The 25068-nt window shown below is 34.6% G+C and overlaps 1 protein-coding gene across 6 annotated transcripts in view; it reads left to right on the plus strand.

The window, feature by feature from the left end:
• scn5lab (sodium channel, voltage gated, type V-like, alpha b) overlaps window positions 1-25068 on the plus strand; it is a 267011-nt gene that overhangs the window by 143316 nt on the left and 98627 nt on the right. For 4 of the 6 annotated variants that reach the window (XM_073940500.1, XM_073940498.1, XM_073940499.1 and 1 more), the window contains 3 exon segments: window positions 7194-7432; window positions 16049-16222; window positions 16416-16772. In XM_073940500.1, coding sequence (XP_073796601.1) covers window positions 7194-7432; window positions 16049-16222; window positions 16416-16772 — 770 coding nt within the window. 6 annotated transcript variants of the gene reach the window in all.

Raw genomic sequence — 25068 nt, forward strand, 5'->3', positions numbered from 1 at the left:
TAACAACCTCTTAAAAACAGTAAATCTCTAACAAGCCCTTAGAAACAACACAGACCCCCTAACAACCCAAATAAAAAATGAACACTCTAGCAATCCCCTAGAAACAATACAGATTTCAAAACAAACCCACGTAGATAAAAGAAACGTCATAGCAACCCTCTAGAAACAACACAGACAACCTCCTAATCCCTTAGAAACAACAACTGCTTAGCAACCCCATGGAACCAATAACAAAGGTCTATAACAACCAATTAGAAACAAGATAACCATAGCAACACCCTAGAAACAGCAGACAACCTACTTACGCCCTAGAAACAAGAGCAACTGCTTAGCAAACCTATAGAACAAAAAACAACGGTCTCTGACAACCAATTAGAAACAAGATAACCCTAACAACACCCTAGAAACAGAAACATCATAGCAACCCCCTACAAACAACACAGACAGCCTACTAATCCCTTAGAAACAACAACAACTGCTTAGCAACCTCATGGAACCAATAACAAAGGTTTCTAAAAAACAATTAGAAACAAGGTAACCCTAGCAACACCCTAGAAACAGAAACATCATAGCAACCCCCTAGAAACAACACAGACAACCTACTAACCCCCTAGAAACAAGAGCAACTGCTTAGCAACCCCATAGAACAAAAAACAAAGGTCTCTGACAACCAATTAGAAACAAGGTAACCCTAGCAACACCCTAGAAACAACACAGATTTCAAAACAACCCTGTAGATAAAAGAAACATCATAGCAACCCTCTAGAAACAGCACAGACAACCTACTAACCCCTTAGAAACAACAACTGCTTAACAACCCCATAGAACAAATAACAAAGGTCTCTAACAACCAACTAGAAATAAGATAACCCTAGCAACACCCTAGAAACAACACAGATTTCAAAACAAACCCCTTAAATAAAAAAAACATCATAGCAACCCCTCATAGCAACCCATAGCAACACAGACAACTTCCTAATCCCTTAGAAACAACAACTGCTTAGCAACCCCATAGAACAAAGAGCAAAGGTCTCTAACAGCCAATTAGAAACAAGATAACCCTAGCATTTCCCAGTGATGGGTTGCGGCTGAAAGGGCATCCGCTGCGTAAAAACATGCTGGATAAGTTGGCGGTTCATTCCGCTGTGGCGACCCCGGAATTATAAAGGGACAAAGCTGACAAGAAAATTAATAAATGAATAACCCTAGCAACACCCTAGAAACAGAAACATCATAGCAACCCCCTAGAAACAACACAGACAACCTACTAACCCCTTAGAAACAACAACAACTGCTTAGCAACCCCATGGAACCAATAACAAAGGTCTCTAACAACCAATTAGAAACGAGAACCATAGCAACACCCTAGAAACAACACAGACAACCTACTAACCCCCTAGAAACAAGAGCAACTGCTTAGCAACCCCATAGAACAAAAAACAAAGGTCTCTGACAACCAATTAGAAACAAGGTAACCCTAGCAACACCCTAGAAACAACACAGATTTCAAAACAACCCTGTAGATAAAAGAAACATCATAGCAACCCTCTAGAAACAGCACAGACAACCTACTAACCCCTTAGAAACAACAACTGCTTAGCAACCCCATGGAACCAATAACAAATGTTTTTAACAACCAATTAGAAACAAGATAACCCTAGCAACACCCTAAAAACAACACAGACAACCTACTAACCCCTTAGACACAACGGCAACTGCTTAGCAACCCCATAGAACCAATAACAAAGGTCTCCGACAACCAATTAGAAACAAGATAACCCTAGCAACACCCTAGAAACAACACAGATTTCAGAACAACCCTCCTTAACATCATAACAACAGCAAGTCTTTACAAATATATTTTGTGCTTGTGCATAATGTGAAAAAAAAGGGTAAATTAGCAGTAAAATAAATTAATAGAATGTTATGTTAGAATCTGTCAGGAGAAACAACGAATCAGAGGCAAAATATAATAATAATAATAATAATAATAGTAAAATAGTTAAAACAATTAGTTTTCAAGTTAATAAGTATATTTTTGTCGCTGTATTTTGTATATAACATCTTATTGTATTTGTATAATTCTGCATGAACTCTCTCCGTCATCTTCAGTTTGCGTCCTGCAGTGTTCAGGTGATGCTGGTGTTAACTGAAGGTCTGTTTGTTGGTCATTTTCTCTTGCGGAGGACGAAATAAAGCCTGACAGGTGGACCGCACCTGCTGTGGAGCATCACACACTCATCGCAGGAGTTACTCGCACATTACTGCCGCAGAGCCAAATCCAGATCCTCAAAATGTCCATCTCGGTCTCATTTCTCATTAGAAAGCTTACAGGTTCCTCCTGAACGCGCGTCTTCTCTTGTCAAGTGTGATTCAAGCTCAGCTGGGGAGAAAAACAACATGCTAACCTTTCATTCTGACCTACTCATGCAGCGTTCGCTACAAACCCTGAGATTATCAGTGCTGAGCTGTAAATTACTTTGTTGTTAAAATCAGCGGTTATCAAATGCATATTTTTGACTGCAACCATATATGTGTAATGCTTAGACAACTAAACATGGTTTATTCACATTCAGACATGTGAATATTTTGCATCAGACAGATGGAAAAGACAGTTGTTTACTTTGCTTTTTGTAAAGTGTTAAGTGCATCAAGACTGATTTAAAATCTTGTACACTTTGCTGGTTTAATATTGAAACTAAATCCATCCTACCTGACAGAAATCAAGGAAATGTGAGTCCTGAGAATGTTTACAGTCTTTAAACAGGAACAAACTAACTTCAGGTGACCAATTGGAAACTCTGGATGCCTGACTGTCATTGTGGACTCCAGGTGTGCTGCACCTGGGTTGGCTGATGTGTTTGTAGGCGGGGTTTAGAAAATAGACAGCATTGTTGATGTGTTCAAAATGACTAGGTTCATTGAAACAACTATAATAGCATCAAGTTTTTGGCTTTAATTTGGTCTGATTTTACTGGAGAAGCTTTTTCAATATTAGATAAAATACTTTTAAAGCATTTTAAAAGGTTTACAAGGTTTTTAAAGTGTTTTTTCTAGATGTTTCATCACTAACTACTGTCCAATAATTACCAAAGTACAGTAATTAGTGAAAAAACATTAAGAACTAATAAAAACATATTTAGTTTCAAGAAAACAGCAAAAAAAAAAAGATAAATAAACACATTTGTAACATAATACCTCAAATGTTTTTTTTTTCTAAATTAATGTGAAGTTTTGTTATTGTTTATTCAAACATGTTAATGCACCTACACTAATAATAGTACACATTTATTTAAGTGCATTAATGTTTATATTATAGTGAAATATAATGAAAAAGTGAGTCTAGAAACCAGAACAAACTATCTAACTTCAGGGAACCAATTGGAAACTCTAGATGCCTGTCAATCATTGTGCACTTCAGGTATGCTGCCCTTGGATAGGCTGATGGGTTTGGAGGCGGGGTTTAGAAAATAGACTGTGTTGTTGATGAGTGGCTTTACTGAAACAACTATAAAACCTTGCAGTATCTTGGCTTTAATTTGGTCTGATTTCACTAGTGGTGGGCAAAGTGAGGCTTCGTGAAACACTGAAACTATCGAAGCAAATGTGTCGAAGCTTCGAAACGTTTCGAAACACCACTCTACGGTGACACCTAGTGGTCATTTTATCTGTATTTCACTGAAACAGCTTCAGCAAAGAACAGTTGAGCAAATTGATGTATCAAACCCCACTTTGTAGCCTTGAATCATCAGATGGTTTAGTCGAGCGGTTAGAGTACGTGACTACCATGCGGGAAAAATGGGTTCGAATCCAGACTGTCACAAGTGTGTTGAAATGCTTTAATACCAGTTGGTAATGCTTTGTTTTGTTTCAACATTGCTCTGACATACGAATAAACATTTGTAAATAAATTTGTATTTTGTTCATATAACAGGGTTGTTACTAGATCAGATACAGTTGTGGCCAGAAGTTAACAATAATTATTTATATTATTAATTAAATGTCCCATTGTATTTTATTAACGTCTATCCAAAACCTAAACCCATCACAGTACTGTAAAAATATGAATTATTGTTTTACAGTGTTACAAAAATGATGCTAAATTGATGGTGTATCCGCAGCTGTATCCTATCTAGGCTACACCATAAAACAGTAACATGATTAAAATACATAAAATCATGATTTTGGAGCATTTGTAATAGTCGAGATTCGAACCCAAAATAATATTGAAATACAGTTCCATAGTGCACAAGCACGGTCCACTAGGCCATACAAGTCAAAGACTTAATAAAGATCATGCCAGTGAAATTCAGATTCTCCGGGTCTTGAAACGCCTCTGAAATGATCGATGCTTTGAATCGCTTTTGTCACGTGACCAAGTGTTTCGAAACACTTTAGTCACGTGACCTGGGTGTTTCGGATCATGCTTCGGTACAGTGTTTCAAAACACTTGCGCTTCGGGATCTCGACACTGTGTCGAAACGTCAGTTTCACGTCAGCCATCCCTAGATTTCACTGGAGAAGCTTTTTTAATATTAGAAAAATACTTCTAAAGCATTGTAAACATTTTAAAAGGTGTTTAAATTTCCAGTAATTACCAAAGTACAGTGATTAGTGATGAAACATCTAGAACTAATAGAAACTTATTGAGGGGCTTCAAAAAAACGAGCAAAAAAAAAAAACTAAACCAATTTGTAACTTAACCTCAAGTGTTTTTTCTAGATGTATGTGAAGTTTTATTATTGTTTTGTAAAGTATTCAGTCAGACAAGGTAATACACCTACACTAATAACATTAGCATTAATATTTATATTATAGTCAAATATAATGAAACAAATATGAGCCTTGAGGAACAGACTAAACTTTAGAGAACCAACCAGAGTCCCTCAGAAACACCTGTCAATCATTGTGCCCTTTAGGTTTGCAAACATCAGATTGGTTGACATGTTTGGAGGCGGAGTTTAAGAGACAAAAATACAAAATGGAGTCAGTTGTAAGTGTTTGGTTTGGTTTATAAAATAGACCTTGTTATTGATGTGTTCAAAATGATTGGGTTCATTGAAACAACTAGAGCTGTAAGTGTTTGGTTTTAATAAGAACAAATATTAAAAGTTTGAAAGAGCATTGATGATGTTTTAAAGATTGTTGGTCTGAGTTTAATAATGAAGGAAATGGAGCTTGAAGTGATTTAAGGCTTTCAAAACACCTCAGTGATACCTTTTGAGGTAAAGTGGGTTTTATATTTGCACATTCCTTCAGAGACAACTTGTGACACGCTCCATATTGTTTAGCATGATACTTTAAATATTTGTCTGAAATCACGTGTAAACATGACTTGAAAACAACATCAGCACTGTTTATTTGACTGTGAACAGTGTTGTGCTTTGATAGTCATTGGCTGCTAGCATGATTTCACTGTTTAGGATTTACAAATGACATTTTTCTGAATTGTATATTATAAGGGAGAACGTTTGAATGTGTGAATATTAAAACTATTTTTCCCTCAGTGTGATGCTAGAAAATGCAAGAAAAGCTGGTGAAACATTCATTAAAATGGACATATCAAGCACAATGCAAATGTTACATTAAAAGTACTTATCATGTAACATAATAAAATATTACGTATTATTGCATAATATGCATTATTCGTTATACATTTCAAGGTTTTTATTGTTTAAATTGTTTATTCCAGGCGCTATATAAAAAAAACTTTAAACAAATTAATTGTTCTAGTCATATTAACTTGCATCAGTCAGTACACACTCCAGGCACATCAGAGATGTATTTTATATGTTGTAAAAAGAGGTATAAGATGTCATCTTTAATCAATCCAATTTGATGCAATTGAGGTAAACTTGGTTTTATATTCAGACTTTATCCTTAATAATATAGTTTTAGAAAAGTATTCTTTGCAAATTCTAAATAGTAAAATATTAGCAGCAGCCAATAACTATCAAAGTATAACATTGTTCACAGTTAAATAAATAGAGCTAATGTTGTTTTGAAGTCATACAGTGTTTCTTCAGTATTTCAGTCTGAATATTCATAGTACCATGAGAAACAATATCTGCTTGTTAAGTCGTGACGCATCAGTGATTAATTAGTTAATTTTTTAAATGATTTGACAGCCCTATTATTAATACAATTTACATTATAGGAAATGTATTATAGGAAATTTTTATAGGAATAATTTTTTGGAAATTACCATGGCATCATTAAGTGAAGTTTATTTATAAACTAATTTTGAGAGGATCACATGTCTATGGTGCCAATTTGGATTAGTCAGTTAGAGAGAGGAAACCCGGGGGAAACACACTTGAGCACGTGTGCACATTATGATTGCTTATGGCTGGTCCCGCATTATTACATTTTTGATTCACCAATCAGACGATTTCTAAGCCACTATAAATACCCTAAGTTCCATATCACAGCCATCTTTGTTTTGAAGAATCCCCCCTGCCACCCCTACCCCTCCCCCTTTCCTAGATGGGTGGCACGGTGGCCCAGTGATTAGCACTATTGCCTCAAAACAAGAGCGTCACTGGTTCTAGTCCTTACCAAGATAGCCGACGTTTCTGTGCGGCGTTTATACGATCTCCCCGTGCTCACGTGTGTTTCCCCTGGGTTCCCTGGTTTCCTCCCACCGTTCAAAACATGCAACTTAAGTTAACTGACTAATCCAAATCGGCACCATAGACATGCTGCTAGTAAGTAAGTAGTCAGTAGTTATCTCTTAAGATTGATCACTATCTGTTCATTTGCTACTACAGCAGGAGAGTTCTTGAGATCTACCTGAGCTCAAACTCCCCTCTTGCCTTGCAAACAGGAGGGAGCCCTGGGCTCGAGTATCTTATGAGCTCAGGGCTCTCTCCCAGGACAGCATGCCGAACACGCTTTATAATCAATCATCAGCTAAGGGTGAACTCCTGAATGGTATGTTTACCTCTGGCCCACCACCCTCAGTTAAGTTTGGTTTTTGACCCTTCATTCATACGCAAAAGTTTGGGCACTCCTCAAATAGGGAGCTTGTCACAAGTTGTCACTGAACGAATGTGCAAATATAAACCAACTTTACCTCAACACTGACACGTTTAATTAATTGACTGACACACTGATTTAAAACAAAGATCCTACAAGATGAAGCAGTGTTTTGAAAGCAGCCATCATTAATTGTGTTGTGTTGTGTGTGTCAGAGCTGGAGGAGGCGCAGCAGAAGTGTCACCCGTGCTGGTACGTGTTTGCGCACAAGTATCTGGTGTGGACGTGTTCTCCGCGCTGGCTAAAGGTGAAGGAGTGGGTGAAGATCATGGTGATGGACCCCTTTCTGGATCTGGCCATCACTATCTGCATCGTCCTCAACACACTGTTCATGGCGCTGGAGCATTACCCCATGACGGACGAGTTCAACCGCATGCTGTCTGTCGGAAACCTGGTGAGACGCGCGCTTTTACTGCACATTTACACGCAAACTTAATGTGTTTACACTGGCGTTCATCATTAATCTATTTTTTGGGTCACATGGTCCTTCAGGAATCAATATGAGGGGATGATGTGATGATTGTGAAAAGTGTCTGATTATTATTAACATGGAGCTTCGTGATTTTGAAATAGACGAGAATACACAAATATCGAAAACCTTCATCTCTTAACTAGCCAGTCACTGCAGGAGTGTGTTGTATATTGAGTTGTTGAGTCCTCCGTTCTTGCAGTCTTGAGTTTAGGAACTGAACTTTGGCAGTTGATGATGATGTGAATGAGAACACGGGGATGCAAGATCACTAAAGAACGCATATTGAGAGACGGCAATACTCACGCTTTACGCTTCAAGCTGCTTCCATGTTCTACTTTGCCGGCATTTAACCACTAGCGTCACCACAACATAGTGATGTCATGCCGCACACGTTTCTGTGAAGTCAAGGGAGAGGTCTAACTCTGTGCCACTGCATAACTATAGATGTGTTTAAAAATAATGTCTATATATATATATACAGTATATTGTATTTTATTTATTTTTATTTAATTTACTTAAAATTTTGGGATTTTCATAAATATTATATATAATACTTTTAATTAGCAATTTATTAATGATGATGATTATTATTATTATTATTACTATGTATTTATTTATAGTTTCCAATTTTATTTGATTTTATTTAAATGTTGCTGCAGTAAGGTAACAAACCTAAGATTCTTTGCCAATCCCTCTGCTATTTCTCTGTTCCCAACTATTTCCTGTCAATTCTCTGCACTGTTCTATTTATTAAAGGTTAAAAACCACTAAAAAAAAAATAAATAAATAAATAAATATTTAATATTATTTTTGTATTATTATTTTTTTAATATTATTATTATGTATTTATTTATAGTTGCCGAGACTATTTTTATCTTATTTATTTTATTTTGGTTAAGGTGGTTCCCAAGTTAATATTTGGGTATTTTTGTAAAAATTTCATTTAGAAATTTGCATAAAATAATATAATATTTTAAATGTATTATTATTATTATTATTATTATTATTATTTTATTTTTTATAAAATTTTTATTTAAATCTTTATCCTTATTTATTCATTTTAATTAATATCACTTTTAATATTCACACTGATGCACACAAAAACTAATGTGTTGTTGTGTGCGTGAGTGTGAAAGTGTCCTGACTGCAGTGTGTGTGTTTTCAGACAGGTTTTCTTCAGAGATGTGATGTTTGCTGTCAGCAGATTGACGTCTGTGTGAACTGTTGCATGTTCGGCTGATGCTGCATTTCACAAAGAGAGACAGTCAGACAGCCCTGAGTCATATGTGTGTGCGTGTTGTGCGTGTTGTGCGTGTTGTGCGTGTTGTGCGTGTTGTGTGTGTTGTGTGTGTTGTGTGTGTTGCGTGTGTTGTGTGTGTTGCGTGTGTTGCGTGTGTTTTGTGTGTGTGTGTGTGTGTGTGTGTTTGTGTGTGTTTGTGTGTGTGTGTGTGTGTGTGTGTGTGTGTGTGTGTGTGTGTGTGTGTGTGTGTGTGTGTGTGTGTGTGTGTGTGTGTGTCAGACCTCAGGTCGCAGCGGATGAGAGTCAGAGGTCACATGTTGTTTGTAATCTGTGTTAGACGGAAAAACACACACTGACAGGTGGAGAGACACTGGAGACCCAGAGGAAGACACACACACACACCGAGACAGACCAAGCAAACAGAGACAGACACACAAACAGACATGCAGACACACACAGAATGAACCACAAACTATTCCAGCAGTTTTACACAGCGGATGCCCTTTCAGCTGCAACCCAGTAATAGGAAACACCCATACACTCTCATTCACACACACACACTCATACACTACGGACAATTTAGTCTACCCAATTCTCCTATAGCGCATGTGTTTGGACTGTGGGGGAAACTGAAGCACCCGGAGGAAACCCACACCAACACGGGGAGAACATGCAAACTCCACACAGAAACACCAACTGACCCAGCCGGGACTCAAACCTTCTTCTAACCACTGAGCCACTGTGTCGCCTCAAGCAGTCTGCTTCATTTAATATTTATTAATTTTTCTATTTAATTTCATTATATTCTTTCAGTATATTTCTATTTTAAATATTTCATGGTGGTTTTAATGATTGTAGAAGTTTGATTTAAATGATCGTTTGCGTTACCAATCATTTCAGTTTTATTAATTAAAAATATTGTTTCACTTCATCTTTTATTTTTATTATTTCAGCTTTATTGTGTTTATAAACTCTCGTTTTTAATATTGATGGCATTTAAGTTTATGAGCTGGTATTAAAAAGCCTTAAAGGGGCAGTTCACCCAAAAATAAAAATTTACTCACTATTCCCTCTCTCTCTCAAGTGTTTACAAACCTTCATGAGTTTCGTTTTTATACTAAACACAAAAGAAGATGTTTTGAAAAAATGCATAGGAGGAAAAACAAATGCGATGGAAATCAATAGTTACAGGTTTCCAAATCTTTATGAGATTATTTCTTCTGTTAAACAAACACAGAAAATATTTTGAAAAACTCTGAAAACCTGTAACCATTGACTTCCATATACTGAAGGAGAAATAAATACTATGAAAATCAATAGTTACAGGTTTCCAAATCTTTATGAGATTATTTCTTCTGTTAAGCAAACACATGAGAAGATATTTTTGAAAAATGCTGAAAACCTGTAACCATTGACTTCCATACTAGGAAAAACAAATACAATTGAAGTCAATGGTTACAGATTTCCAAAACTTTATGAGTTTATTTTTTCTGTTAAACTAACACAAAAGAAGATATTTAGAAGAATGCAGAAAAAAATGCTGAAAATCTGCAATCATTGACTTTCATAGTTTCAATGGTTACAGGTTTTCAAATCTTTAAGTTTAATTTTTTCTGTAGTAAACAATGCTGAAGATGTTTTGATAAATGCTGAATAAATGTAACCACTAACTTCCAAAGTATGAAAAACAAATACTATTGAAGTCAATGGTTACAGATTTCCAAATCTTATTGACTTTATTTTTTCTGTTAAGCAAACACATAAGAAGATATTTAGAAAAATGCTGAAAATCTGTAACCATTGACTTCCAAACTAGGAAAAACAAATACTATGGAAGTCAATAGTTACAGGTTTCCAAATGTTTATGAGTATATTTCTTTTGTTAAACAAACTCATGAGAAGATATTTTGAAAAATGCTGAAAACGTGTAACGTTGACTTCCATAGTAGGAAAAACAAATACAATTGAATTCAATGGGTACAGATTTCCAAAACTTTGAGTTTATTTCTTCTGTTAAACTAACACATAAGGTGATATTTAGAAAAATGCTGAAAATCTGCAATCATTGACTTTCATAGTACTGTAGGAAAAACAAACACTATGGAAGTCAATGGTTACAGGTTTTCAAATCTTTAAGTTACTTTTATTTGTAGAACACAATGCTGAATATGTTTCAACAAATGCTGAAAACCTGTAACCACTGACTTGCATAGTAGGAAAAACTAATACTATGGAAGTCAATGGGTACAGATTTCCAAAACTTGAGTTTATTTCTTCTGTTAAACAAACACAAAATAAGATATTTTGAAAAATGCTGAAAACCTGTAACCATTGACTTTCATAGTACAAAAAAAGACCTTCATAACAAATACTATGGAAGTCAATAATTACAGGTTTTCAAATGTTTATGAGTATATTTCTTCTGTTAAACAAACACATGAGAAGATATTTTGAAAAATAATGAAAACCTGCAATCATTGACTTTCATAGTACTATAGGAAAAACAAATGCTATGGATGTCAATGGTTACAGGTTTTCAAATCTTTAAGTTTCATTTATAGGTCACAATGCTGAATGTGTTTTGACAAATGCTGAAAACATGTAGCCACTGAATTGCATAGTAGGAGAAACAAATACAATAGGAGTCAATGGTTACAGGTTTTCTTTTTTTTGAAGAATGCCGAAAGCCTGTAACCACTGACTTCCATAGTATTTGTTTTTACTACTATAGAATTCAGTGGTTACAGGTTTCCAACATTCTTCTTTTGTCTAAAATATCTGATTTTGTGTTCAACAGAAGAAAGAAACTCTTAGCATTTTTTTTTTACTCAAGGTTTTAAACAAGTTAAGGGTGAGTGAGTTTATATAATAGATTTTTGGGTGAACTGTCTCTTTAAATGTACCTTGTTGTCCTCTGTAGAGCCTCAGGCTGCAGTAATGCTCTCTGTCTCAGTCTGTCAGTGTTCATTTCATTTCTGGATGGAAATGTTAATGTGTGAGAGGTGAAAAGCTGAATCTGAGCATCACAGTACTGGAGGCTTTATAGCAGATGATCAGCTCTTATATGTTCACTCATACCTACTGCACTCATTACAGAGCGTCTCTTTATTTTTTCATTCTCTATATTTTAATTTATTACTTTTTGTTGGATGACCTGCGTGTTTTCAGGTATTTTGTGTTTGCGTTTGCTTTTTTTTTTTTTTTTTTTTTTTACAGAGGTGTCCTGAATGTTTCTTTATTTCTTTTTTTTTTTACTTCATTCGATTACTTAATTTATTGATTGATTATTTGTAAATAGATATTTTTGTGCATCCCCAACGCATTAGTTTTTTAAATTTGACTGTTTTACTTTTTGTATTTTAGACTTAAAATTTTTCATTATTTATTTGTTGTTGGGTTTTTTTTTTTTTTTGAGAATTTTTTTATTATTTATTTTTATTTCTATTTCATTTATTTTTGGAGGGTGATTTTATTGGATGCCTTGCAATACATTATTTTGTATTTTACTTTTTGTATTTTAGATTATTATTATTATTAATTGATGTTTTTTATATTCTGACAAAATTATTTATTTGTTTGCTTATTTCTTTATTTTAATTTGGAGGATGATTTAGTTTAATATTCTGCAATACATTATTTATTGTATCTTACTTCAAAGGTTTAAGTTATTATTATTCATATGTGTTTTGTATGTCCAAATAAAGATTTATTTATTTATTTATATTTATTTGTATTTATTTATTTCATTTGTATTTATTTATTTATTTCATTTGAATTTATTTATTTATTTCATTTGAATTTTTCGATGACCTAATTTATTGTTTGTTTTACTTTTTGAATTTTCTGATATTTATTAATTTATTTATTTTTGGAGGATGATTTAATTGAGTGCCCTGCAACACTTTATTTTATTTATTTATTTTTTTACTTTTTGTATTTTAGGTTTTGTATTATTATTATTATTATTATATTTTATATTATAATATATTATATTATAATATAATAATATAATAATATATTATATTATTATATTATTATTATATATATAATTTGTTTTTTTTATGCCCTGAGAATTGTATTTTTTAAATTTAAATTTATTTAATTAATTAATAATTGTTTTTTATTTAGTCTATTTATTTATTTATTTTTGATGGATATTTTGTTAAATGTCCTGCAATACACTATTTTTGTATTTTATTTAGAAGGTTTAAGTTATTATTATTTATTTGTGTCTGTTTTTAATGTCCTGAGAAAAGCTTATTTATTTGTTTGTGTGTTTGTTTGTTTTTTTGTTTGTTTGTTTGTTTATATTCATAAATATAAAAAAGTTTTTTTGTGGTTGTTTATAAATTACTTTGTTTAATAATGTGATCTGAATTTACTTTCATCATTTCTTTCTTTTTTTATTTATTTTTAAGTGGATTTTGTTTTTATTTCTTCATTCATTTATTTTTTTTTCGGCTTGTTCCCTTTATTAATCTGGGGTCGCCACAGCGTAACGAACCGCCAACTTATTCAGCATATGTTTTACACAGTGGACGCCCTTCCAGCTGCAATCCATGTCTGGGAAAGATTTTGTGTATTATATTTAAAAGCATATTTATAGATTTTTAATTTAAATATTTGTAGTTTTTTTATTTATTAATTTTTTTGAGTGGGTGAAGTATTTCTGAGTGTGTTTTCATTTGCCGGACCCTCAGAGGAGACAGAGCTGTTTTTGCAGGTCTGGGTTTATTAGTCAGATGAAAGAGCTCATTAGAGGCTGATCTTCTGCTCTGCTCATCTTCACAGTGTGTGTTTTCTGCTGGCATGTCACGTATCACAGTCACATCTAAACACTCACACACATCGAACGAGAAACAGAGCAACTTTCATGATAAAGAAAACACCCAGCGAACCGCAGACCGCTGCACGCAACTCATGCAGATCAGATGCCTGTCAATCACAACACTGCACACAAGGCTCCGCCCATAACACAGCAAACTCCACCCACTACACATGTTTGTTTATGCATACAGTCAAAGTCAGAATCATTCACCCTCCTGTGACTTTTTTTTTAGTATTTTTCAGTATTTTACATAAAAATATAATTATATACATGGAAATAATGTGAAATAAAAAATAAAACACCTAGTTTAGTGTAATAAAATAGTTTTTAACAATTTTTACATAATTTGTCTAAGATTATTTAGAAATCAGATGTATTTTTAGGATGTGTCCGGCCAAATATTGCAAAAACTTATTAAATTTTAAATTTAGAGATAAAGCAAACAAAATAATTGTTATTGTGGTATTTTAAAATGAAGTATTACTTTCTGTGTGTACACTTGCAATTCATCTAGGAGGAGTGAATTATTTAATATTTCACATTTTTTGCAGTTACACCATTTGACATTTTCAGGTACATTTAGTCTTAACGTTTGTAAAAAAAATGGTGCAAATATTATTTTTAATTACATAAAATCAACATGAATACAATCTTTACATTTTAAAATACCCAACGGGTATTGGGGATTTTTAAATTTCTGATCTTGCCACACCTTATTTGTCGCTGACCCACATATATAATATAATTTTGACAGCCCTAATTTGACAGCCCTAATAGCTAATTTTGACAGCCCTAATATATATATATATATATATATATATATATATATATATATATATATATATATATATATATATATATATGTATATATATATATATATATATATATATATATATATATATATATATATATATATATATATATATACATACATACATACATACATACATACATACATACATACATACATACATATATATATATATATATATATTTAACAATTTTGACAGCCCTAATATATATATATATATATATATATATATATATATATATATATATATATATATATATATATATATATATATATATATATATATATGTATATATTATATATATATGTATATATTATATATATATGTATATATATATATATATATATATATATATATATATATATATATATATATATATATATATATATATATATTAGGGCTGTCAAAATTGTTAAACACGTGATTAATTTGAAATATTTAACACGTAAAAAAAATTAATGACGCAAATAACGCAGTTGCACTTTTTTTATTTCCTGTTGTGGCTGACGTGTGTTTAAGCCCAGCGTGTCCATAGAGGCAACCTAGGCGGCCGCCTTGGGCAGCAGAATAGTGAGCAAACCCCCCTTTCCTCACATTCATCCGCTACACCCACACCCTCCCTCGCGGTCCTTGGCCTTCCATACAAATAAAACGGCATAATTGCCGTTTGCCTAGAGCGCCAGTTTAGCTCGTGCCGGCCCTGCGTGTGTTTAACGTGCAAAGAAATAGGGATAAGACCAAGGACACGCTTTTAGAAGGAAAGTTTCAGTATAAAACAATTAATGTGGCTTCACCAGGCTATCTTGCGTTTCCTCCAGAGTTTCAAAATTCAAGTTTAAAAAATTGCTGTTTATATAGTCGACTCTTAATCAGTATTATTTTAATATTCAAAGCTAAGTATTGGTGTCCATGTGAATGAAGGTGCCAGATGAATTCACAAGCTCTCAAAGACAGCCCATTTCTCCTCCTTTAAGCTGCGTCCATGAGCCCTCAAATGTTTCATTAAGCTTGACGTGTTTCCCCCATTTTGTAAAGTGTCTGCTTCACGTTGGTGTGTCAGAATCTTTGCTTGTGAAATGCAGCCATGCTTTAGATTGCTTAGTTTATTTAAATTTGATGAACGCGATCATGCACGTTGAAGTATCAGAAGGGATCCTTCTCGCTCACCGGCACTGCGTGCGTTGTCTGTGTGTTTGCGTGTGTATGCGTGCGTGTGTGTGTGTGTTTGTAGTCCATTAAGAATCCAATATGGAAAACATTTTTATTTGTTATTGGCATGTATTGTTTTGAAATTGAAATGGCACTTACATGCCTGTGTTTTTATTTGTGTAATAAATACGGCATTTTGTGATTAATCCTGATTATTCTTGATTAATTACGTTTCGTGATTACTCAAGATCAATGGCAAAAAAATGTGATTAATCAAGTTAATTTTTTTAATCATTCGATAGCCTCTATATATATATATATATATATATATATATATATTATATGCGATTATATATATATATATATATATATATATATATATATATATATATATATATATATATATATATATATATATATATAAATAATCGCAATGCAGTAAAATATGATTCAATATTCAGTATTATGGAGTGTAATTATGTTTTCTCCTTCCCTGTGTGGTTGTCAGGTGTTCACGGGGATCTTCACGGCTGAGATGGTGCTGAAAATCATCGCTCTGGACCCGTATTATTACTTTCAGCAGGGCTGGAACATTTTCGACAGTCTGATCGTCAGTCTGAGTCTGATGGAGCTCGGTTTGTCCAACGTGGAGGGTCTGTCTGTCCTGCGCTCATTCAGACTGGTAAATAAACAAACACGTAATGCAGCGTAAACACCTGCTGACAGCAGCGCACATCATCTGCTGCCAGATTATTGTTAAGATAAAACACTTCATTTTATTACTTCTGAAAACAAGACTATATTTGTTGGACCACATTGACGATAGAGTTTAGTTTGACTTGCTATTAAAACCGTCTCCTGATCTTCTCCTGCAGCTGAGAGTCTTTAAGCTGGCCAAATCCTGGCCGACTCTGAACACACTGATCAAGATCATCGGGAACTCGGTAGGCGCTCTGGGAAACCTGACGCTGGTTCTGGCCATCATCGTCTTCATCTTCGCTGTGGTCGGCATGCAGTTGTTCGGGAAGAACTACGATCTGTGCGTCTGTAAGATCTCCAAGGACTGCACTCTTCCCCGCTGGCACATGAAGGACTTCTTCCACTCGTTCCTCATCGTGTTCCGGGTCCTGTGTGGAGAGTGGATTGAGACCATGTGGGATTGTATGGAAGTGGCCGGACAGCCGCTCTGCATCCTGGTGTTCATGCTGGTCATGGTCATCGGGAACCTCGTGGTAAGTTTTTCAGCTCTTTATTCGCTAGATGGGTTTCCATCATGTTTGTAAGATCAGTTCTGCACATCTTGCCATTTCCATTAAGCTTTTTTTTTAATGTGATTTATCAAAATACACAGTGGATGAAAACCTCGCCAATGACGTAGTGTTGAGGTTTAATGCACATGCACAATTTAAAGAGATCATTGCAGAATGTCTTAGTACGGTTTGAGGTTTTGGTTTATTGTCATTGTCTTAATGCACCTGCACATTTTAAAGCAAGCTTTGCTGAAGCTCTTAGTAAGTTCTTGTGGAGCTTGTTTATTTTCGTTGCTTTAATGGATTTTAATGCACGTGCACACTTTAAAGAAAGCATTGCTGACTGTCTTAAGTTCTTGTTTATTGTCATTGACTTAATGCTGTGGTTTAAGGCACATGATCCTTTTAAAGAAAACATTGCAGAATGTCTTTGTAAGTTCCTTTTGGCATGGGCGGCACAGCTAATGTACTACTTAATACATCGTTCTACCTTTTTATTCTGTCTAAACCGCTGAAAGATCAACGTGGAAGCTGCTAAATCAAATGGAGAATCAACTAGTATGAGGGAAAGGGTGTGCATTTTGACCTTTCAACTGTATTTAAGAGATGTTAAACACACATATAAACAGTATTAATGAAGATAGTTGCTTAATTTTTCACCTGCTTGATTGGAAATTGCAAGAGCAAACATAAAATCCTGCCTAATTTTGGCCACAAATACGCTTAGCTCCTCAGACGATTAGTTCTTTTCCTTCATATGCCTGGTTTGTTATGATTTTTTGGACATCTATAGTACTCTAAATGTTTTTTTTCTTATCTGACTGATTAGTACAGCTGGAAATATGACAATAATTGATCATTTTCAGCAACAATAATCAACTAAATATAGGAGTTCAGTTCAGTGGCTTTGTTTACGTTCTGCTCTCCAACATGACCCGCTGATTGTCATTGCATTGGAAATGTATGGAGATAATAATAGGACAAAACTATTTGTATTGTGCAAATCTGAATTATTGATAGGTGTTATTTAATAAAACTGAACATTATGTGTCATTTAAAATAGTTTTGAGTTAGATTAGCTTTTTTTACTTTAATAAATATTTATTATAATTTAGTACAATAATCGGCGATCATCCTTCAGTTTCCCATAGGATGCCCAACTTCCTTCTGTGCAATCTGAATATTTGCATGATGAATTAAAGTTTAAATTTGATCTGAATTTCTTCCTCATCTTAATCTTGAAACTGTATTGTTATAAACTGGAAATCTGCAGTCTAGGACTTAAGAAGAAGAACAACAACAAAAAAGAAGTCTGCAGTTTGAAAATAAAAAAAGCTGTTTAATATTCAAGTTAAAAAATTAAAAACTCTTTTGAAAAGTTTTTGAATTCATTTTTATTAATTAAAATATTTTAATATAGATAGTTAAAAATTTGAAATATTATTGGCAATAATTTAAATACACACAATTCAACACCAAGTACACTGTAAAAAATCCCTAAATTAACTAGTAGTTTTTCTTTTGTTAATGCTTTTGAATTGCATTATGGGATGTTGATCTTTTCTATTATTTTTTTTTACCATGAAAAGTTTGAAAAAGTTATGTTTAATGACATTTTTAATAGTTTAAAGTGTTATTTAGGGTATTTGCAGAGATTTGCAGAAGGACTTTTAATTTTGCAGTAATCTGGGTCAAGGCCTTTTAGTGAACTGTATGCAGTTACAAAATCAGCGCATTTAACATCTGTTTTTCCCACACCATGTCTCTAAAATATGAACATTTATTTTACTCTAGTATTTTCAATGGTGTTTCAGTTCTAGCCTGCTGATCCTGACAGGTGCATGCATGTAAACGGCTTTATATTGTTTTCCGCTTGAGCGAAATGAATGCTTGAGTCTATTTAACTGATTGTATTTTAATTACATCAATGCTGTAAAAGCAACGTTTTAAATAGAAAAAGTCACATTACCGCCTACTGTAGCGAAGTACGAGAAATGATTTCTCTCTAATAATTTACTTGAGTAAAAGTAAAAGTGCAAATATTTAAACGTACTCAAAAAGTACACGTTACCCGACTATTTTCCTCAAGTAAATGTATTGAAGTGAATGTAACTTGTTACGACCCACCTCTGATGGTGTCCTTGACCTTTCAGAGGAATTTGTGGGTCCGAGAGAGATCTCAGGTCTGGTGGGAGCAAATTGTGGCGACTGACCACTTTCCTCCTCTATGTTTCCTCTGTCGTTGTTGTTGTTGTTTACCGCGTCGGCGACTCCACACATGCTCTTCCTTCTTCGTCATTAAACCGTGGAGAAGTACCACATTGTTGCAAGTTTAGTGACGTTTTGTGTGTGTTTACACAGTCATAGAACAGATCCGATCTGTGTCGCATATGAGCAAAAAATCTAAATAGGGTCACATTTAACTGGCAGTGTAAACGGGGCATTTGCTAAACTGTAGCGTTGAATATTCAGCATCAAAAGTTGACCGAGCAGTAATAAAAAAAGCCCCATAATGCAATTCATGACCATAAATAAACATGACATACGGAACCTGTAAATGAACAGATGTTTTTTTACAGTGTAGTTTTGTCATATTATTAGCCATAGAAAGGTATGCTCTGAATGCTCATAAAGCTTAATAGCAGAAATATTATTGCCGAGGGTCAGATTTACACCCTCTCTGATTTTGATTCTGATGATCAACTCTGTTTGAACCTCTGATTAAAATGATGCAAATAATAAATACACACTGATCAAGTAATTAAAATAATTTCTGTTGATTTGAGTGCATACAAAAATAATTAATGGCTCGTTGGTTTCATTTGATAGACCTGTGATGTCTTTATTATTTTGCGGATGGTTTTTAATCAAAGTCTTCGTGTGCAGTAATTGGCCCTGGAGCTCCGGGGGTGAATTGTTTTGTCGAGAGGCTCATGGGTAACTGATCTCAACAACTCGCTGGTACTGAGAAAACCCAAATGTGAGATTGAAATAATAATGATTGTGCCTCCGTCACAGATGCTCAAGTGTGATGTTAGCACCTCCAGTGGCACATAATGGAATTGCAAAAATATTGATTGTTTCTACATTGGTTTTTTATTGTTTTTGAAAGAAATGTGGATCAGTTGTGTTGTATTTATATATATATATATATATATATATATAGGGATGCAAAAACACAGTTAGCCCACGGTTCAATACCTACCTCGGTTTTTTTTAACACGGTTTTCGTTTCGGTTCAGTTCTCATGGCTTGACACGTGTTTTTTTTTTTTATCGTATAGGCAATGGGAACAGTAAGAGGTTACGGAGAAAAGAAAAAAAAAACAATTTATTGCAATACTCATTTAGTTTTACTTAAAAGCCAAGAAAAGTACAGTAGTTCCTAGTGTATTGTATAAAAAATTAACACTGAAATCTCACAGCTGCTGGTTGCCCATGTACAAACTGGGGAACACATACAATCCTACACTTTGAAAATAAACACACATGTGAAGTTAATGAAGATAAATTGGCCATTTCAAATCAACATATTTGTACTTCAGTAAACATAAATAAACCATCTTCATTATCTCTGTGCTGAAAAAAAACGAGACTGTAGTCTGTAACGCGGATCGAGTGCTTTAATAAGATGACAAAACCCCACATCTCCAATCACCGAACACGGCTGCAAATCTATAGCAGTAAACAGCCGCACTGCCTTTGTTATTTTATGTGTCTCTCGGAGCCAGTTGGGTTTGTTTGCTGGAAAGATTCAGCAAGGGATTGTTGCTGTTTGGAGGACTGTATTACCTTCTCTGCTGTTCTGCCGTCAGACAGTGATATTGCACAGATTTGAAAGACGCCGGCGCTTCCTCGAACTGTTGCCTCATATCGCCGGCGCTTTCTCGTACTGTTGCCTCACTTCACCGCCGCTCGCCATTTTAAAGTTGGGAATGATGGTCAAGCGCCCCCTAACTTTAGAGCATAGTGATTGGATATTTACTCGCGGGGAGGAGTTTCCTCATCTCAGCTCATGGACTTACAGGCACACACAGTCAATTCGGGGAGATATAAAATGCACGTAAATTATTTAAACGCAAAACCGAGAAAACCGAAATTTACAAGCGCATATTGAACCGTGGAGATCGTACTGAATGGTTCAATATTTTATATATATATATATATATATATATATATATATATATATATATATATATATATATATATATATATGTATGTATAAATAGATGTTTCCATCTTTAGCTGATCTCAATAACTGATCTCTGTATCTTTAATAACTGATCTGGATGTGAGATTGAAATGATAGAGTTTGTGTTTCCATCACAGATGATGAAGTGTGATGTTAGTGCCACTAGTGGCACATAATGTAATTGCATTAATAATGATTGTGTCCGAAATGGTTTCCAGCATTTAAAAAAGTCAAAATAAAGGATTTAAGCTTATAATAGAAGTGCATAAATAAAGATTATTTTCACAGTTTTTTTTTTTTTTTTTAAGAATTTCGGATCATTAATGTTGAGAAAAAATAGTGATATTAGCGCCTCTAGTGCCATCAAATGGAACTGCAAAAAATAATGATTGTGTTCAAAATGTTTTCAGGGGTTTAAACGTTTTTGTTTTCAGTGTTTTTAGATTGTTTCTATGCACAAGAGATTACCTATTCTCACTATTGGTGCATTTAATTAATCCCACCAAAATACGGGTTCAATTTCAGGTTCTTCTAGAAAAAGTCTTTTAATTTGGCTGTAATAAAAGCAGTTTTATTTTTTAAATGAACAATTTTTAAAGTCAGGATTAATATCCCAATTAAGTCATTTCTGACTGTCTACAGAACAAACCACTGTTATTTAAATACTTGCCTAATTAACCTAATTAAGCCTTTAAATGTCACTTTAAGCTGAATATCCAGTATTATGTACTATTAATCCAGTATTAGAAATTAGCGGTTAAAATGATGAGTTGAATAAAATCTCTCTGTTAAACAGCATTTGGGAAATACTTGATAAATAATTAACATTTTACAAGAGGTTGAATAATATTCCCTTCAGCAGGGCTTTTCCACTGTGGTATTATAAAGAATCATCTGTGATATTTCAGACACGCTGGAGTGCCGCCACATGATCTTTCCTGCATGATTTCATTTGCATACGGCAGATAAAGGTCAGATAGTTTTACCTTTGTTACACCATCTGTATTTTTAGATGGTCACTTAGAGACCGTGTGGAAGAATCACAAGGGTCGCATGCTGAGCGGGGCAGAGAGCTGGACATTCACACTCCTACTGCAGGGCTGCTGGATTCTGATTGGCTGATGAGCATTCATTATTGCCAGATAACACACAGATAAAGTAGTTCCGGCAGGTTTTTAGTACATTACAGCTCTGTAATATTATTATTTTTATACTTTAATTATTATTTATAGTTTGTTATTTGTAGTATCTTAATTAGGTCCTTTTGTTTTTTCAGTTTACATTTTAACTTTATCCTCTTTATGTGTAAAATAGTGACTTCTGATTGATTTCTAATGTAGTTTTAGTTGGGAATGACTGTATTGTGGGGTATTAGAGTTTACACAGCAGGTCTGCTGAATGCTGGATTCTGGTTGGCTGATGATTACTCTAAGGTGTTTTGTTATTGTCCGATAAACGCACAGCTAAAGTAGTTCCGGCAGGTTTTGAGCGCATTACTGCTCCATGAAATTATTCCTTACCTAAAAAATTATATTTTTAGTTTGCTATTTATAGTTCTGTATTATTTATTAGCTCTTTTGTGTTATACTTTTCTGTTTACATTTCAATTTTAGTCTCTTTATATGAAAAAAGAGTGATTTCTGATTTATTTCACGTGTGGTTTTAGTTGGGAATGACTATATTGTGGTGTACTAGTGGTTATACTGCAGGTCTGCTGAATGCTGGATTCTGATTGGCTGATCACTGTCAGGTTTCGTTTATTGTCAGAAAAACGCACAGCTAAAGTAGTTCCAGCAGGTTTTTAACGCATTATATCACTCTGCTGAATGATTTGAGTTCTTTCACAGTCAGAAATCCCATCAGAACACAACAGAAGGCTTTGATGAAGATGTGGAAGTAACTAGCGCTGCACACAGGAGACACTTGAGGAGACAAAAACCTGACAAATACACTCTTAACACACAACATCTGAGCAGTGGACACCAGAGGAGAAGCACAATAATGACCTCCGGGAAGTTCACTTATTACAAAAATGTTCAAAGTTGCATCTGAATGTCAGAAACTCAGGTGCTTTGTTCGTTTGTTTGTTTGTTTGTTTGCTTGGCTAAGCTCAGGTTTGAGGCTGAACTCAATATCCTTGTGTATTTCAGGTTCTGAGGGTCTAAACTTAGTGTTCTTCCTACCTAGGCAGTATTTTAAGGCATCATAGGTTCTTTGACGAAGCCTATAATAAGCGACAGTATTTTTTTTCCTCCGACTTTTGGCAGCAGCATCACAATCCCAGAATGCATCTGATGATTAAAGAAATGCAGATTATATCTTTCGTACGTCATGTTAGTTCATTCATATAATTAATTTTTTTAAATGTAATTTAAAAAATCTCTAATATTTTGTCATTTTATTAATTTTCAGTTTTTAATTGTGATAAATTATAATTTCATAACTTTTTTTTTTGTTGGTGATTTTAAATGAACTGGTTCTGATTTTAATTGACTGTATTTAGACTGTAATGATTAGGATTGACAATTATCATATGCATTTGTTTACATGGCAAAACATGTCCTTTTCACTAGAGGTGTGAACCTATACTGGTCTCACGGTTCGGTTCGGCTACGATTATCATGCCTTCGATTCGGTTCAATTCGATATCTCGGTGCATCATGGTGCATTGACAATGCTTTCCAATACAGTGTTATATTTTGGGGGGAGGCTATAACAAGCTGTCTGTATAAACACACAGTACCACACTGTCTCTCATTCAAACACATACACGAACATAGACAGCACCAAAGAAACAAACAAACACACACACGCACGCACACACGCACACACACATGCACGCACGCACGCACGCACGCACGCACACACACACTTAAGCCCTCGCAACAGGGAGAGCTCGCGCTGAGCGGAGCAGAAAAACGAAAAAAACGGAAAAAAAAATAAGCACTTTTCCGACGGTCCCTTGCTGAGAGCTCCTCTCAGCGCCAGCTCTCCCGGCTGAACACATATTGCGAGGGCTTAAACGGAGCAGTGCTCGTAATGTCGAGCGAAATAAAAGAAAGACAGCTGTGAAACATAACCAGCTTTGTCGTTTTGTAGGAAACACACTTTAGATCTTTCTAGGGTAAGAGTTTTTTTGGTTATTGCCATCTATAACTGAATGTGTGTCAGGAAAATCGAAAACAAAACCAACTGAACCGCGCTCATTTCTGGCGCCCCCCTGGATATACAGCGCCCCTAGCATTTGCCTTTGGTGCCTATGCCACGGGCCGGCCCTGAGTGTTGTAAATACTCACGCTCACCTCCCTCGCGACAGAGCGCACAGGAGATAAATGACGTCAGTACATAATAACCGGTTATGATTATTACTGAACCGATACCTTATTGTCCGCGTCTGCATCGCGGTGCACCGAAGACACAATTAATTTTGACACCCCTACTTTTCACATAGAAGCTCCATACTGACTCTCAAGACAGATACTGATTAGATCAGGGCCTGGTGTGTGGACTTTGAGGGTTTTACCATGTGGTCACATGTTGATTGGTCAGTTCGTGTGTCTCAGTATTTGAGCTTTGGTCACATGGTCAAGAAAGAGACAAAATAGGTGGTAAACTTTGCTCTGCTCCTCTCCTGCTCTGGAGTTTATCTTCTCTGACTCTACGGCTATCAGGGTCTCTTTGAGGCCTACTTGATCTCTTTGCCTCTCTCTCTCTCTCTCTCTCTCTCTCTCTCCCTGGGGTAACTTTATTTTACATTTATCCTGGGCACAATTATTATTTGTTCTTATCATTTCATGTTTTATCCTTTTATCAGTTATTTGTAACTAATTTAGTTGCAACCATGGAGAATTATTGTCATTAAATCATCTTCAAGTGTTTGTAATTTATTTTTGATTAAACATCAACACTTAATTGCTCCATATTGGAATACAACACAATCACACAATAGCAGCGCTCTCGCACATTTTAAGCTATTACTGCTGCCCTTATTTACGCTTTTGGTATAAGATTGCAGAGGAATAGTTTGACTAGAAATGTACAGATTTTTACTATCATACTGATCATTTTTAGTAGTTCTGCAAAACTA

Source organism: Danio rerio, chromosome 24 (genome assembly GCF_049306965.1).
Source record: "Danio rerio strain Tuebingen ecotype United States chromosome 24, GRCz12tu, whole genome shotgun sequence".
Classification (NCBI taxonomy): Eukaryota; Metazoa; Chordata; class Actinopteri; order Cypriniformes; family Danionidae; genus Danio; species Danio rerio.